This window comes from Triticum aestivum, chromosome 5B, assembly GCF_018294505.1.
Source record: "Triticum aestivum cultivar Chinese Spring chromosome 5B, IWGSC CS RefSeq v2.1, whole genome shotgun sequence".
Taxonomy (NCBI): domain Eukaryota; kingdom Viridiplantae; phylum Streptophyta; class Magnoliopsida; order Poales; family Poaceae; genus Triticum; species Triticum aestivum.
The window spans coordinates 195915548-195931871 of record NC_057807.1 but is presented as its reverse complement, the minus strand read 5'-3'; the positions used below and the strand labels follow the sequence as shown (position 1 = coordinate 195931871).

Genomic DNA, 16324 nt, shown 5'->3' with positions numbered 1-16324 from the left:
GACAGTTACTCCCTCCGTTCCGATTTACTCGTCGTGGTTTTTGAACTAAAACCACGACAAGTAAATCGGAACTGAGGGAGCATTTCCTTTGGGCAAGCAATCACATCTCTGATGAAAGTAGAAGATGACAAGTACTCCCTCCATAAAGAAATATGAGTGTTTAGATTACTAAAGTAGTGATCTAAACGCTCTTAGATCACTAAAGTAGTGATCTAAACACTCTTATATTTCTTTACAGAGTGAGCATCACCTAGAGTAATCGGCTCATCAAGTTAACTGCAGCCAACTAAGCAGCAATCATAGTAAAAAAGCAGGGACGATTCAAAGTTCAAACCAACGGTCCCTAGAAAGATATCACAAGTTTGCATTACCTCATAGAAAGGTGCCCCATCTGGCAACAATCGATCAATACCGATAGCACAAGTTCGCATTACCTCATACCTAGACCTACATGAACTATAGACCCATCGCCCATTCAGCAGTAAACCAATAACTATTTTGGGTATGCTGTAGCAGATAGGTGCAGCACAAAATACAAACCAGATAGATAGTTTGCAATCCTAGCCAGTGAAATCACCCCTGCGCAAGTAGATTCCACCAAACGACATCATCTGCTTTGTGAAGGGCAGCTGGAACAATGCCGACATCCAAAGATAAATATTCTATTGATCGACATGAATCATGTTTGTACCACCAAATCATGATATCCAAGTCAGAATGCAGCCTCGAATGGTTCACTTGTTACGCTGAACGCATCCATTCTCGGTTAGGTACTCCACAAATTCATCAATTAGGTAGGGCCAAGCACCTTCTTCGTCATAATTGGATAACTGTGGATCAATTGTCTGCAATAAAACAACAGTGAAATTGGTTAAGTTCACAATTATGAGCTCTTTCTACATGCAAGTCATAGTAAGAGCCTCCCTTCCGGACATCCAACAAAAAATTGACATCTAGTTTAACAAGATACACGATTAGTGAAGAACTGAAAAGAAAACAGATTATTGACGAATCACTGAAGGCGACAGATCACAAACTACCTAGAGACTACAACCTAGGCACAGGAGTTAACCTGTCTCATTTGCCCAAGCAAAGTTTATTTGTCATGCTGATTAAGTGGGCATACAAGTCCCGCAAAATCTGGGCATTCATATCTATATACCTAACATTAAAGGGAGGAATGTTTCTACCCATCCATCATCAGAATTGCTCTGAACTTTTTATAAATTACCCCTTAATGTCACCCGTAAGCGGGAAAAAGCGGTTCAGAGCAACATTCCTGCGTTTTTTCAGCAGCTTGCAGGCCCAATGGCAACAAGGCCCGAGAAAAGGGCACGCACGCATCGCTTCACACCTTGATCACAAGTCCCCTCTCTCTCCCCCATGGACCTCATGAGCGGTGTGGTCCTAACCCTGTCGTCACCCCTGGCTCCACACTACGCCGTCATCCATTCCGGGGGGTAAGAAAGGGAGCTCGGGAAGAGGCGCATGAGCAGCGACAGCTCACCACAAATGCGCCCGGTCGGACAGAACAGCCAGATGAGCAGGGTAGCGAGGTCTTCGTTGTCAATAGTTGTGCGGCGAATCTACCACGGCAAAGTTCTGCTTGAGGCGAGGAAGAACAGAGCGGCCGCAATTTACTGCATCTTCAATCAATTACTTCCGTGGGAATACTCCTTGGGATCCACCAACACAATCCCGTCGCTGAAATTGGAGCTTCGGTCGACCTCTGCATTGGCGCGCGGAAAGCGTAGGTAGAGGAAGCCGATAGGTAAGAGAAATGTTGCCGTGGGCAAGCTAGATATGGACACGAACGCCGGCTCCTTCGTCGCCGTCCAATGGCTTGCTCCGACTGCGTGGCCAGCTTGCATCACTCGTCTTGAGGTTAGCTGTTTTCTGATCCAGTTGTCTCTTGCCGATTCTTGTTCTTTGTAACGGATGCTTACGCTTCATGTGTTCGTGTGCGCTCATGCAATGGAGGTTGTGACCAGGTCGGCAGTGGATCGGGAGGGGCTCTCCTGCGTCTATGTGCAGAGTAGGGACAACAATGCCTGCCTTTCTTTCGATTTTACGCATGTTCAGGTAAATATAGCTTATGTTTATTCATTTGATCCGCAGGTTTACTTCTGTGATGTTAATGTTGTTCTAGAATTTGGAGGATGATCACGAGCTTTGAAACTTTTTGTTTATTGCTGACCCACATCCAGTCCAACTAATTGGCTTTATGCAGTTTTCCTCGTTATGTGGGTTTCTTGCGTTTACCACAGAATATTGAAGTTCTCTGCGGAAGTAATATTTTTTCCTTTTTGCCTTTACCTAGAGTAAGAGTGCCTACTGAGATTACAGAACCAGATAGAAATTCAGTGTGATAGTTCAAAGTTCAAAGAGAGGGCATCAGGTACTTGTTTTGCTTGAAATTGCTACCAAACTGTTCGCACATGGATCGTGGTTGAGTACTTGATATTCCATATTTGTTCTGTTCTGAAGTGGGTGTGTGGTGCTTTCAATTTTGATCTGCATAGCCATAAATATGTAGTGTATTGATAGCTTCCGATGGCATTTAGCATGCTACTAGGATTAACAAGCATCAAAATGTACCTGCTCTACCTGAACTGCCACCCTAGATAATCGTCAATAACAGTAGAATCTTACGCAAAGTTTTTATTGCCAAACGTATTCCTTGTTCATTGTGCTGCTTAGAAGAGATGAATGCCAAAAAGTAATGTGAACTTACTGTTAGTTCACAAGGTTACTTGGCGTGCAGAAGTAGATGTATTTAAATTCATTATTTTCGTGTGAGCGGAGAGTGTAGTACGCATTTAGATGAAGACTGATATTGTGTTGGGCTCTGGCGTACCTTTTTTTTCCTGTCTTATGAACTGAAAGGCATGCTATATATCAGTCCTGCCTGTATACTGTTTTGCTACATAAGTTGGGGCTAGATGAAATGGTAGAAGAAGCTTAACTAGGCAGGTGATTTGCATGGTAACTACAAACATGGAGATCCCAGGAAAATGGGGGAAAGAAATTTAAAGAGTTTCTTGAGGAGCGTAAGGTGTATTCTAACAAGACATTCTTGGTTGCTCCTAGAAACCTGCCTGCAACCCATTTCCTGCCAAGTATATGAAAAAGTCGATAATGCTGATGTGTATGAGGGCACTGGTGTTGGACCACTGGAATATGTATATCCCATTGCAAAGCACGGGCATATGTGCGAGTGTAATGACGAAAGCGAGGATGAAAGATTTACCTTAACAAATTCCAACAGCTGAGACCATGTGTCCCTAGAGATGGCTTTGTTATGCCTGACCTGAAATTTTAAGAATAAAAGTTACAGCAAAATAGTACCATCTTACAACAATAACATAATGGAACAGCTCAATGATCGGAAAATGGGATTAGATAGAAATGCCATTTAAGGCACACCTGGAGAAACTGACACCAGTGATCGATTAAGGGCCAATGCCTTTCAGCAAACAGCAACCTCCACATTCCAATAGCTGTCTCCAGTGGAAGGGATTTCTGACCCTGTAAAATCAAGAGAATGTTGTAGGAAAGTTTCATAGATAACACCGGTTGAAAAACAGATGTGCCAATAAAGACAATGACAATTGAAAATATTGGAACAAATAGTTTGATCTCAAGGATAACCTTTTCCCTAGCCCAAGCAAATGCAAAGTTGTATATCTCACGGAACTTATCTGGAAAACGAAAGAATAACGGATAGGTTAGAACTTAGAAGATAGAAGCAATTTTCAATATATTTTTTGATAGACAGTCCAATTTACGTGCAAACTGGAATTGGATAGTGGCTAAACTAGGTAGTCATGTACAAATATCCAGTTTCACACAAAAAAGGAAACTTACTATCGTCCTTTATCTCAGCTCGCAGTGATGGAAGTTTCTCACGGAGCTTCTCAATTGAATCTACCCTAAAAATAATGAAATGATATAATTAGAACAGAGAAGTGTCGCAAAAATATGTACCGGGAAATACTATCCATTGAGACAATGACATGTTGTGACGCATTGTATTCGAATAATATTTTCAAATTTGGTGATTTTGCAATGGTAGTATGGTACCAAGAAATATGACCCTAAAAATTACATGTGTAATTGGCAAGGGTCTTGATTAGTTGCATACTGAACTATCATGACTACAAATAGCACTCACCCAATTGACTGCAGACCATCAATGAATTCCTGGCGAGTAAATTCACACATTGTGGCAGCTTTCATGTGCCATGATATGACAAGCTGTTAAAAGCATAAATAGATGGTTAATAACAATGATGATCTACAGATTGCAGTATTCACTTAAATACAATGAAAAGGCAGGTCGCTGCAAATTAGAGAAAAGAACATGTGTGTATTTCAAATATCAAATAGATAATGAATTAACTTCGAGGATGGCAGCTGCAGGAGCAGGTACTGCAAAAAATAGTGAACTAGTTTTCACTCAAACAGTAAGTGAACACAGCTGGTTAGTACAGAAGAACTGAAACACATACCATGACAACATCCTGAGGATCCACCTGGAAAACAAACAAATAGCAACTGCGGTTAGAGATTTGTAGGCCCATATGATGTTGCTAACATACAGAGCAAAAGGTATACACCACTAGGACCATCTATCCTAAGACAACACAAAATATACAATGAAACAGAAAAATAACAGCAATATTTAGTTTTGAATCCCCACAGAGTGAAGATTCCCCTACACACCATGGAAATGGACAGTAGAAAAATAACAGCACCTCTTTCTGAGTCAGGTCACTTGCACAGACAACCACAATATGTAATCCAACAGACAAACACATAAAGAGGGAAGCTAAATTTGCTAATATCTGATCTAGAAACCATTCCAATATCACGAGTAAATAGCATCCTGCTAACCAATAATATTCAATGTTTCCTAACCAGTCAGACAAATTACAACACTTGGAACAGAATATAATAGCTGCAGCTAATGTCATATAAGAATTATATGGTTGATTGCTACTAAGTGTGGGCTAGATATGCCCAGATGTAGGTGCAAACTGAAAGATAAAAAGCTAGTCCTTACCAACAGGTCGTTGCAAAGTTGAGATGTGCCCTCCACCATGATCATATCAGCATCACGTTCTGGAAACAAAACAAGATACAACACCAATTAAGAAGTAAACAACTTACAGCAGGACAAGAGAGAACATGCTTCCATTGAGTAGAGAAGCAAAAAGAAAGGGGGATGGAATAAATCAAAACCATATGAACAAAAGCTAGAGTCAGAAGTCAAAACTCATTCTCAAAACTTAAAGGGTTGGTAAATGACATGAGAATGATACCTTTGTATCTGCTGTAAAGATCTTCAAGATGTCGAGAATTGGTCACAGAAATCTGTGGCTGGCTGTAGAAATAATCAAAAGACCCTTCTAAGTGCCAATCACTAGCTTTCAGTGCCTGAAGGGCGACCTTCTCGCTGCATCATCAGATAACAGAATCATTTCCTATTCTAGGGACAAGAAACGCCAAATAAAACTGCGACAACTGAACTCCTTGGTCCTTAATAAAAACGAGTAGAAGAGTTTGGTAAGCTCATAAGTATTTATTTTATGTAAGCATCCAAATATAAATTAATAGATGCTGTTTTAAGCACTTAGAGGAACCATTTAGTTTCATATTCCTGGGCAGTAACTTGGTGTGAACTATGCACTTGAAGAATCACAGTGCTGAATTCTTTGAATCGGAGTCTAAACAATGATTGGATTCATCCAGGCCCTAGCTCCAAGCAGATCCTAGACTGACAAGTTTTACTTCTTCAGGATTCAGTCCATCTCATTTCTTATTTCTACAATGTAAAAAGGGGTTTGCCTATTACAAAAATAACAACTTAACAGCATAAATGTAATGGATTGATGTTCTCATCATGATCATCTGCAACAACAAGATGACAAACTCTTTTTCAGAAGTTAAACTCCACTGATAATAAAGATTTACTCCCTCTGTTTCTAAATATAAGTCTTCTTAGAGATTTCAATACGGACTACATATGGATGTATATAGACATATTTTAGAGTGTAGATTCACTCATTTTGCTTCGTATGTAGTCCATATTGGAATCTCTAGAAAGACTTATATTTAGAAACCGAGAGAATATATGGTAAGGCATCACACAACATCACAATTTGCTGGGTGCACAAAATAGAGCATCAGATTAAGACAGCCACTAAATTCAACCTTAGACCAAGAGAAGCAATTACTCCCTCCGTTCCTAAATATAAGACTTCTTAGAGATTTTAATATGGACTACATATGGAGCAAAATGAGTGAATCTACACTCTAAAATATGTCTACATAGTTAAAAAAAAGCGCGCTTAAGCGCGCCTAGGCTCTAGGCGTTGGCAAAACGCATTGCGCATAACTGCGCTTAATCCGCGCATAATTGCGCATAAGCATACGCTTTGGTCAATAAAGCACAAGGCGGTGGCAAAACGCACAATTAACGCCTAGCGCTTTTTTGAACTATGTATGTCTATATACATCCGTATGTAGTCCGTATTGAAATCTCTAACAAGGCTTCTATTTAGAAACGGAGGGAGTACATCACAAATTTGCTTCCCAGTACAAATATTGAAATTAATGTATCATATCACATAGTTCTTAGAAAGTTAGTAACTAATTTTGCAACTAAGTAACACATCAACATTATTGCTTAACAAAGTAGTATAAATAATATGGAAAAAGAACTTATAATAACTAAACTAACAAATCACCACCAAATTACAGTCCCGAGAGTCTATGTAATAGAGATAACTATACTCGAATCTCACCTTGCACCAGTTATGGCCATGAACTGTTGCACCTTGTCGCGGCTTCCTCTCCCCAGCTTATGCTGCAACAGATAGAAAAATAAATGAGTCAAACAAAATCCCACATCCTAGATTGCACAGATAGCCTTTTATTGGATGGTATATTGTAATCCCATGAGCTTGAGGAAAGGAAAGCTTAGTGCCACAGGGATTAGGGATTCAGCAGTTTTTAACAGCAAAAATGCTATATCAAATATATGTGATGTAATATCTGTTTTAAAATGTTTATGCTACACTGGTACGACATAAGCTTGAGACATGAAAATGGCACCTCAAATATGATCCTCGGCACTAATAAATGGGAAAATGGAAAATCTAGAGTTCAAATACATGCTCACGGTCTCAATCTATATAATCCACCAACTTTATCCAATCCACACATGAAAAACCTAGAATTCAAAAGAGGATCTTACTCCAAGTTTGGCCTAGATATAGATTCCTTTGCTGTCCAAATCAGGCGGCCACGGTTTACACGGCAGGAAAATATGTATGTAAAGGGGAGGCAAAGGAGCTTACCATGTCCCCACGTAGATCTCCCGACGCCCGAGAGGGAGATCAAGGAGGATGGGATTGCCGTCGATCTGGTCGCCGGGAAACGATGGCGGCTAGCCGGGGCGTCGACGGAGAGGATCGCCGGGAGACGCGACAGCGAGAGGGAGCAGGAGGCGTCGGCCCGAGGCCAGGTTCTAGGTCAAGTAAGGGGGAGGGGGTGGGTGGGTGTTATCTGCTCGCCGAATTATAATTCGTAAAATAGATTTCTACCGGAAGAACGCCCGTGCGTTGCAACGGAGCCACATCTCTACTTCTAATGGACGAATTGGTTGAATAGTCCCCCTCACTTTCAACCGGCTTATTTTCAACCGGGTTTTTTTCAACCGGTTTTCTTTCGTCCCACCTCCCACCACCCCCCTCCCACCGGTTTTTCTCTTTCTCGTCTGGCCGACAATACCCAACGTATTGATGGTAATCAATTACAATTAATCCACGTATGGTAAAGCTATAAACTTAGAAATCTCAAATATGATAATTATAATAATAAATCAATCCATGTATGACAAGGCTATAACTAAGGAAATTTCGAATATGGTAATTATCACCAGAATCAAAGCTTTCCAAAAAAGTTCTTCTTGCCATACCCTAATCGTGACCTCCTCATCCTGAGGCATTATCTCTACTCTTAATGGAGCAGTTGCTAGGATTGCGTCCACTGTCATTATCCGTCTGGTTTATTTTCGTCCGGTTTATTTTCGTCTTTCCTTCCACCATCCCATGTACCGAAAGCCAAACGAGTCAGAACTTTCCATGTGGACACAAATTATTTAGTAATGTCTTTATGGGAGAGTCTACTCCTAATGGACGAATTGGTTGAATAGTCCCCCCCCCCACTTTCAATCGGTTTTTTTCAACCGGTTTTCTTTCGTCCCACCTCCCACCACCCCCCTCCCACCGGTTTTTCTCTTTCTCGTCTGGCCGACAATACCCAACGTATTTATGGTAATCAATCACAATTAATCCACGTATGGTAAGGCTATAAACTTAGAAATCTCAAATATGATAATTATAGTAATAAATCAATCCATGTATGGCAAGGCTATAACTAAAGAAATTTCGAATATGGTAATTATCACCAGAATCAAAGCTTTCCAAAAAAGGTCTTCTTGCCATACCCTAATCGTGACCTCCTCATCCTGAGGCATTATCTCTACTCTTAATGGAGCAGTTGCTAGGATTGCGTCCACTGTTATTATTCGTCTGGTTTATTTTTGTCCGGTTTATTTTCGTCTTTCCTTCCACCATCCCATGTACCGAAAGCCAAACGAGTCAGAACTTTCCATGTGGACACAAATTATTTAGTAATGTCTTTATGGGAGAGAATCAATCACGGTTAATCTCTAATCAATATTTAAAAATCAAATCTAAATTAATTAACTTACCATAAGTCGGTCAATCACTGATTAATCTTTCCATACGTAGTCAATTTACATCAAAGGAAATGTTTCGATTATAGCAGTACCCTGCTACAAACCGAGCGAGTCGGGCTTTCACCCCGCACCGCACGACTCTTCTCTCCCCCTCGCCGCCTCCCGCCTCGGGCCGCTCGCCGTTCGTCTTCCCGAGGGACGCAGCCGCACCACCGCGCTCAGCTGCTCCCTCACCTCCCCCGCCGTCCTCACCCGTAGGACGCCGCCGCACCTCTCCTCTGCATCACCCTGTTGGCGGGATCCAGGTCACGGGGCTGATGACCTCATCATCTCTAACGGCGGATCTGATCGTCGGCGAGGAGGCCGAGCCTCATGCTTCGGCCACAGCCACCCCGACCTCGTTGTATGTTCGCCTCCTCATCCACCCCCTTCCCTGTCCAATTTTGCTTTATTTTGGTTCGTCTTTCATCCCATCCAAACCGGACTTTTTACCTTACGATGCCCGCCTCCTATGTTTCTGCATTAACTAACACGGCGTCGCGTGATCGTGGAGCAGCAGGGTTGAGAGGATGGGTCTCAGTGACGGGCGGATGGCGTTCGTCGTGTGAGCGAAGATAGCATGTAACTCATGGAGTGCAAGCTGTTGTGCGGCTACATGGCGACGCTCAACTGTAGCGTTGAGACGTAGGGCACATGCGCCATGATGTCGTGCTTCACCATCGCCTCTCCTAGCTTTCTCTCAAGGCATCGTGGTCTCGATGGGTTGGGGCTCGCCTCCCGCACTCCTCTTTGTCGTGTACAAAAACCAAGGTGACCCCTAGGTACTCTCAACGCTTGGTCTAGAAATCCCTCGAATTCGTTGCCCAAGCCGAGTGTTGTGATCTGACGATCGGTCATCGTGCAGGTGTCGAATTATTGAGGGAGGCTTCAGATCGTCCTGGGCATGGAGATGAGGCTGGCCATTAAGGATGTGGGTGAAGGTCACGTCGTTTCTTCTCCTGGCTCCAATATCCACTGCTGATATTTTGAGTTCTTTGATCTGAGAAAGAACCATGGGAACGTAAGGTTTTTAACCCAACATGATTTAATTACCCTTTTCGTTTTTGTATTTTATAAGTACACTAGCTAAGTGTCCGTGCGTTGCCACAGACTAACAAATATATATATACAAAGAGAAAATTCATGTGACATGAGAGTCAAAGGCCATTTTTATGGGATGATATCTCATGGTCATGATCTAGTAGGTACATACATCTCGTCATTGTCTTTCTTCCACACTCCATGTCTGAGCTACCACGCGACACTCGACTTCCTTCTCCCACCATGCATGCTTTTATCTCCTATTTCTCCTACCTCTACCTTGCACGACAGTACCAAGTTTCTTGTCCAACTATCATAATCTTCTCCGGTAGGGCACCCCCTTAGATTATTACTGACTTGTACATGTTGCAAATAAGATCAACGAAAATGGATACTAAATTTCTGATGAGAAATGAGAATTCAGGGCAATATCTTCCCAAGAAAATAATAATTCCAAGACAATCTTTTTATACCTTCTGTCAACATTGGGACACACATTCCACGCAATAAGCATGCAATGATGTTGATACTTGATTAATTGTCAATATATGTCTATAGTAAAGATAACTTTACTCAAAACATGTTTTTCTAAGAAGGAAGGATAATTCATATTAGAAAAAAAATAAAGGTTTGGGTTCATCCCACCAATGTTTCTCTTGTGCAACTCATCTCCGCACCTGCTCAGAAGATTGGCGTGTCTCGAGCACACCACTCCCACACACCCTCACAAGAGCGGCACAACCAATCTCTGAGTGCCACTGACACACATGCATGGAGCGCTCACTCCAAGCCTGACTATACACATTCCCACAGTAGCCGAATTCAAAGAGAATCAACGGGGCATCATCCACTGCTTTCTCAGGGTCCTATTCATCATGAAATCATAGACCAAGATATTCCTCCCATCCATTTTTTAGGGAAAGGATTTTTCTCGATGTTCCTCTCATCTTCATGGTAGTAATAACCTAAAAACGCCACCAGTCAACTCCGAAGAACATGCAACATTGTGAGAGTCAAAGTCATGGTCAGTCAACTCCGTCAAGAATTTCAAATTATGTGCTATCCAATACGTACTTGTTGCCGATGGAACGACCACATGGATAGCTCCTACAATCTTCATGCAGGTTGCACAAAATTACGCCATAGGAGGTTTCAAACCTTCAATGGGCCACCCTTGGCCATCCAGCCGGTGGTTTTCCATCCTTCCTTACGCCTGACGTCTTGTGGAACCAGGCGCATCCCAGATCCACCGCCTTCCATTCAGGTCGCCACACAGAGGGGAAAAATAGAGTAGGCGGTGGCGCGGAGGAGGAGGCGGTGGTTTTCTATGTCACTGGTGTTTGTGTAGTTGTGCGTTGGAACTTCACAACGTGGGGAGGACGAGGAAATGGGAGAGCAGATTGTCGATGGTGGCATGGGAAAAAGAACGCGGTCTGGGGAGGGGGTAGGTGGCTAGAACTTTGGAAAGGAAGGAAACCTGATTGTGTTTCCCTTTATTTTGTATATGGAAGTTATCGTATGGTTCATGTATGGCAACAAGTCCTATAAAAGAGAACCAAGGATTGATTGATGATTGTATTTTATTTCATATGGAAACCGATCTGTCGGGGCTACATGTAAGTGCATTGTGACTAAGGAAGGATCAATAGATTGAATTAGATTAGAAAAAACCAGCAGGAGGGTGGAGTTATTAATTAAGAAAAAAGTCAGCAGTGGGAGGTGGGATGAAATAAAACCGGATGAAAAAAAGTCAGTAGTGGGAGGTGGTAGTCTCCGCCGGCCAATTTTCGTCCCACCTCCACTGGTTTTTTTCGTCCTAAAAAAATCTATGAAATTTCGTAGGTTAACCAGGGACAACTCCCACCTCCCAGGTTTTTTTCCGTCTCACCTTCCATGATATTTTTTTTGTACCTCGCCCCACCTCACACTGAGCCGCCAAGAACCGCAAAAACCGCCTACCTTAGCCAAATCAACAAATCTCTCTCATTAATGCAATTTTCTTTAGGAAACAAATAATAGATTCTTTCCTACCTTAGCCAAATCAACAGATCTCTTTCATTAATGCAATTTCCTTTAGCAAACAAATAATAGATTCTTTCCTACCTTAGCCAAATCAACGGATCTCTCCCATTAATGCAATTTGCTTTAGGAAACAAATAATAGATTCTTTCCTACCTTAGCCAAATCAACGGATCTCTCTCATTAATGCAATTTTCTTTAGGAAATAAATAATAGATTCTTTCCTACCTTAGCCAAATCAACGGATCTCTTTCTTTAATGCAATTTGCTTTAGCAAACAAATAATAGATTTTTTCCTACCTTAGCCAAGTCAACGGATCTCTCCCATTAATGCAATTTACTTTAGGAAACAAATAATAGATTCTTACCTACCTTAGCCAAATCAACGGATCTCTCTCATTAATGCAATTTTTCTTTAGGAAACAAAGAATAGATTCTTACCTACCTTAGCCAAATCAACGGATCTCTCTCATTAATGCAATTTTTCTTTAGGAAACAAAGAATAGATTCTTTCCTACCTTAGCCAAATCAACGGATCTCTTCCATTAATGCAATTTGCTTTAGCAAACAAATAATAGATTCTTTCCTACCTTAGCCAAATCAACGGATCTCTCCCCGGTTCGCTGGGCGCGTTTCGGTGGGTGGGCGTGGGGGTGGGGGTAATTTGATGAAAAAAACCCGGTTGAAAATAAACCGGTTGAAAGTTGGGGGACTATTCAACCAATTCGTCCATTAGGAGTAGAGATAAGCATTCAGTTCTTCTATCCTTTGTACGAGGATGCAATTCACTCCAAACATGTAAACAGTGTCACATCTTACAGAAGCTTCTAATTTTTTACAATGAGTATGGTACATAAACCAATGTGCTTGGGCTGTGCTTTGTGTTTCTGTCATGCCTTGTCTTTAGAAGGCACCGTGATGAATGCTAATTTAATAGAGGAGAATCAAGCAAGCGATGTGCAATGATTTTAATGAATTTTAATGACCATATTCTACACTTAATGATGATTGATAGTCGATTTATGGTTTCTCCCACTTTAGTAAGAAAGATGTGGTGTACAGAATCTTGCAAAAATGGAGGATATGGATTTGGGGCGCGAACTGTCCCGACAACGGCGGTGCTGCCTACCAACACCATGTGCAAGACTGCCTGACTTGTCCTCTATCTTAATGGTAAGTTTCTCTCTTTTTCTATCTCGTGGTCTCCTTCCTTGATTTGTCTTTCGAGAAAGGATTGAAAGTAGTTTGGGTGGTTCAATTAATTTAATGCCCAACAATATCATCATTTGTCAGCAAGAAGTTACTCCAAATTCCATCGCCTAACAATATCATCAGTTGTAAGAAATTAGGAGTTTGGTACGTACCCCGGTGCAAGAGACCATGGATGCAAAAGGTACTTCTGCTAGAGTAAGATTAGATAGTCAAATTGTAGACAAACAGCAGTGTGCATTGGCATTGCAACTTCTGACATGGGATATTTGTGTAGTCAGATAATTAGGAACCTGGACTACAAGGGCAAATGGGAGGCACCTTTCATCGACATTCAGCCCAGGGAACCTCAACTTTCCCACTGTTGTACATTCATACTACTCTCCATGTATCGCTTCTGCTCAACTATAATACACGGAAACATGAAAGCTCATGTTTTCCCCTTGTTTGTGCAGAGTACAAGGATGATTCCTACATCTATGCATTGATATGCTGAACCACATTGGCATTGAGCCAAGCCAGGTTAGTGCTTCAAAAATTCTGAAAAAATCTGTGAAATGTTGTTGACACTTTGTTAAGTATTTGGTTTAACTATGTATGTTTGATTCTTATCCTATGAAGCATAATTAAAGTGTTGACTCTGTTTGACATTTTGATGTATTACGTCTAATTAGTAGCATTTGACTTTTGTTTCATTTCAGATGTCTGATGTAGACAACTAAGGCAATGGCTATTGCATTGTAGGACGAGAAGGTCCAACACGGTGGCAGCAGGTACATACCCAACGCGGCGACCCGTGGGCGCACCGGTTCTAGGGGCTTGAGAGCTGGGGCCGGCATCCAGGCGGTGAACATGGATGGTGGCGTGTGGAAGTGGGCGGTGGTGGGCAGGGAACAATGTGGCCCTGTCGGCGTCCTCTTCGTTTAGCTTGACATGATCGTCGTTCAGCTAAAAACAAGATTACCTAAGGGATATTAAGACTAGAACATGAATGCACAATACTTTTCCGATGTGATTTTTGTAAATGGAATTAACTTTGTAGAGTTGGCATGACATGCGCCTTCACTAGCGTTAATAATAGACCTTCCCTCCTTCCAAATTCCTGACCAATCATTGTTTTTGTAAGGATCCTTCTCGACTTTTGTTAGTTGTTCATCTATTGTTCATCTATGAATGAATTTAACCATGTGGTCTAACTGATTGGTCATATGAACTTATGAAGTAGTTGTCGTGTGTACTAATTGCGACAAATGGAATCCTTTGCCTTTTGCATTGTTCACTAATATCATTAATAGATATGCATGTGTTACCGATATTTCTTAATTTAGCTGCTGAGCATTACTAGGCTACAATTCTTTGTGACTTTTGATTTTGTCTGTTGTTCTGATCCTATGTCGAATCAATCCCGATCCATGGGGAAGAAGATACAAGGGGACCGACCACTGAGTCGATGATGCCGACGATCGAGGACGGCAAACATAATCATTTTGGTGTCATAGGTTCATTGGAGCTGATGCCGCCACCTCCTCGCCCCTTGGTCTCGGAGGTTGTGATGGCCAGGTCAGCGACATGGCCACGTAGTATGCCTCATTTTCTCCTATTGCGTTGTTTCTTTTTTATCATGTGATTTCTATTTTGTTTCTGTTAGCAATAATTATAGCTCCATGAAGCAAAAGAAAGCTTGAGAAATCATTTTTGTTTATACTCAAAGGCTTGGCTACCTATGGGTGTTATTGACTCCCTACCAAAAGTTGTGTTTATACTCAAAGGCTTATGCATGCTTTCTAAAAAATATGTTGCACAATCACTGTAATTATGGTGTTATGTGAGTTAGAAGATTTCAAAAGTGCATCAATTGAGAATTACACATATTTATACATCGGACAGGGAAGTATGTATTTGATATTTCCTGCTGAAATTCAGCGTTTTCTATCGGAGGTCTAAATTTTCATATGCCAGACTTTTAAGTTAGATGGTGTGTATTATAATGATTTTTTATTGGATGTTGTGCTGTATATTTGGGTCTATGTAATATTTGTTAGGAAATTCCATAATGTATTAAGGTTCTGGTTGCAGCATCTTGGAATATTTGTTTAAACGTAACAAAATGCTCCATCTGTTGTCTTTAATTAATGGTTAATAACAATGGAAATGCTTCGTGAGATGATTGGTCTTAAGCATAAAAGTCATGTAGGCTGCTATCTACCTTGTGTAATATAGTGCACAATAAAGAGTACTATGTTTCTGTACCACTTTCTTTATTTTGTGAATCGCGTGTCTTTCTATGCATACATTATCGAATTACATTTTGTATCGAAGAATATTTTGTGTGATATGGATTTCAATTATGTTTACACGTAAAACTTGATATGCATTATGTTTATATATGCACACGGTAAAAATATTTAAAAGCCCGTGGCAACGCACGGGCCTTCTACTAGTTAACTTTAAGAGTTCAATATTATGACATTGGCGACCTTTTTTACCATCAAATCCTCACACACACAGACACACACTCTCCCTCCCTCTTCCTCACTCTCTATCCCCCTCTCCCTCTCTCTCTCTAACACACACATATCCATCTTATTGGATACGGAACCATAATCCATCTATTTCACACATACACGCTAGTGCATAACAATATGAATTATGTGTATTATATTTGCCACCAGAACTGAGGGAATTAATTTCATGTAAATCGACCAGCCACAACTCCAAGAATACGTGGACGAGGTGGCTCGGGTCAGCATTGGCGCCGTCCAGCCACGGGCCCGCTTCCAAGTGCACGTGCAATGCACGTCTTCACAAATATTATAACCAGATGTGAGAAATCACATGCATAGAAAAGACATTCTGATAGCAATCCAAATACCATACTCAATTGAATACCTAACCTGGACAATACTCTTATTTCTATGCACCAGAAAAAATGGAATAGCAAAGCTAAGTATGCCTACATACGCTCAGATTATATATAAGAATCTTGGGTGAACAATTGCAACAAAGCACTAAGCAGTGATAAATTTAAATAAAAAAATCCATTAACTATGCAGGCAGCAGGCTTGTTACAACATAGAGAGATAGGAAAATGTCACCTCCAGTAATGTAGCGCAAAGGAGTGGAACGAAGCATGAATGAGCGGTTGTTTGTTCTTCTCCATGTACATGGATCAGCAGTAGAGGCCAAGTATATAAGCACTTGACTCAACTCCACTCTTCGTGTACGGAGAGCCATGTCACCTTATCG

At 41.3% G+C, this 16324-nt stretch overlaps 1 protein-coding gene and 1 long non-coding RNA gene across 3 annotated transcripts; one reads left to right on the top strand and one right to left on the bottom strand.

Moving 5' to 3' along the window:
* Nucleotides 1–344: 344 nt before the first annotated feature.
* Nucleotides 345–7614, bottom strand: LOC123111003 (DCN1-like protein 2). 2 transcript variants are annotated; one of them, XM_044531659.1, is made up of 11 exons: nt 7365–7612; nt 6810–6871; nt 5325–5458; nt 5066–5124; nt 4512–4535; nt 4175–4257; nt 3868–3932; nt 3652–3701; nt 3427–3528; nt 3251–3310; nt 345–845 (listed from the first exon to the last, which is right to left on the bottom strand). In XM_044531659.1, the coding sequence occupies exons 1-11, from the start codon at nt 7365–7367 to the stop codon at nt 735–737; spliced, it is 753 nt and encodes a 250-aa protein (XP_044387594.1). In that variant the 5' UTR covers nt 7368–7612; the 3' UTR covers nt 345–734. The 2 variants fall into 2 exon arrangements, with proteins under 2 accessions (XP_044387594.1, XP_044387593.1); XM_044531658.1 differs by having other exon boundaries at nt 3427–3701; nt 7365–7614.
* Nucleotides 7615–9522: 1908 nt separating this feature from the next.
* On the top strand, nt 9523–13038 carry LOC123115896 (uncharacterized). The gene is made up of 3 exons (XR_006456812.1): nt 9523–9580; nt 9675–9830; nt 12932–13038. It is a non-coding gene; the product is annotated as an uncharacterized lncRNA (long non-coding RNA).
* Nucleotides 13039–16324: the final 3286 nt, after the last annotated feature.

Excerpts from the sequence above, each read along its gene's own strand:
- LOC123111003 (XM_044531658.1), bottom strand. Across the intron at positions 5,125-5,324 it reads TCTTTACAGCAGATACAAAG|AACGTGATGCTGATATGATC; the intron begins GTATCATTCTCA and ends TTTTGTTTCCAG. Across the intron at positions 3,702-3,867 it reads AGCTGAGATAAAGGACGATA|ATAAGTTCCGTGAGATATAC; the intron begins GTAAGTTTCCTT and ends TTCGTTTTCCAG.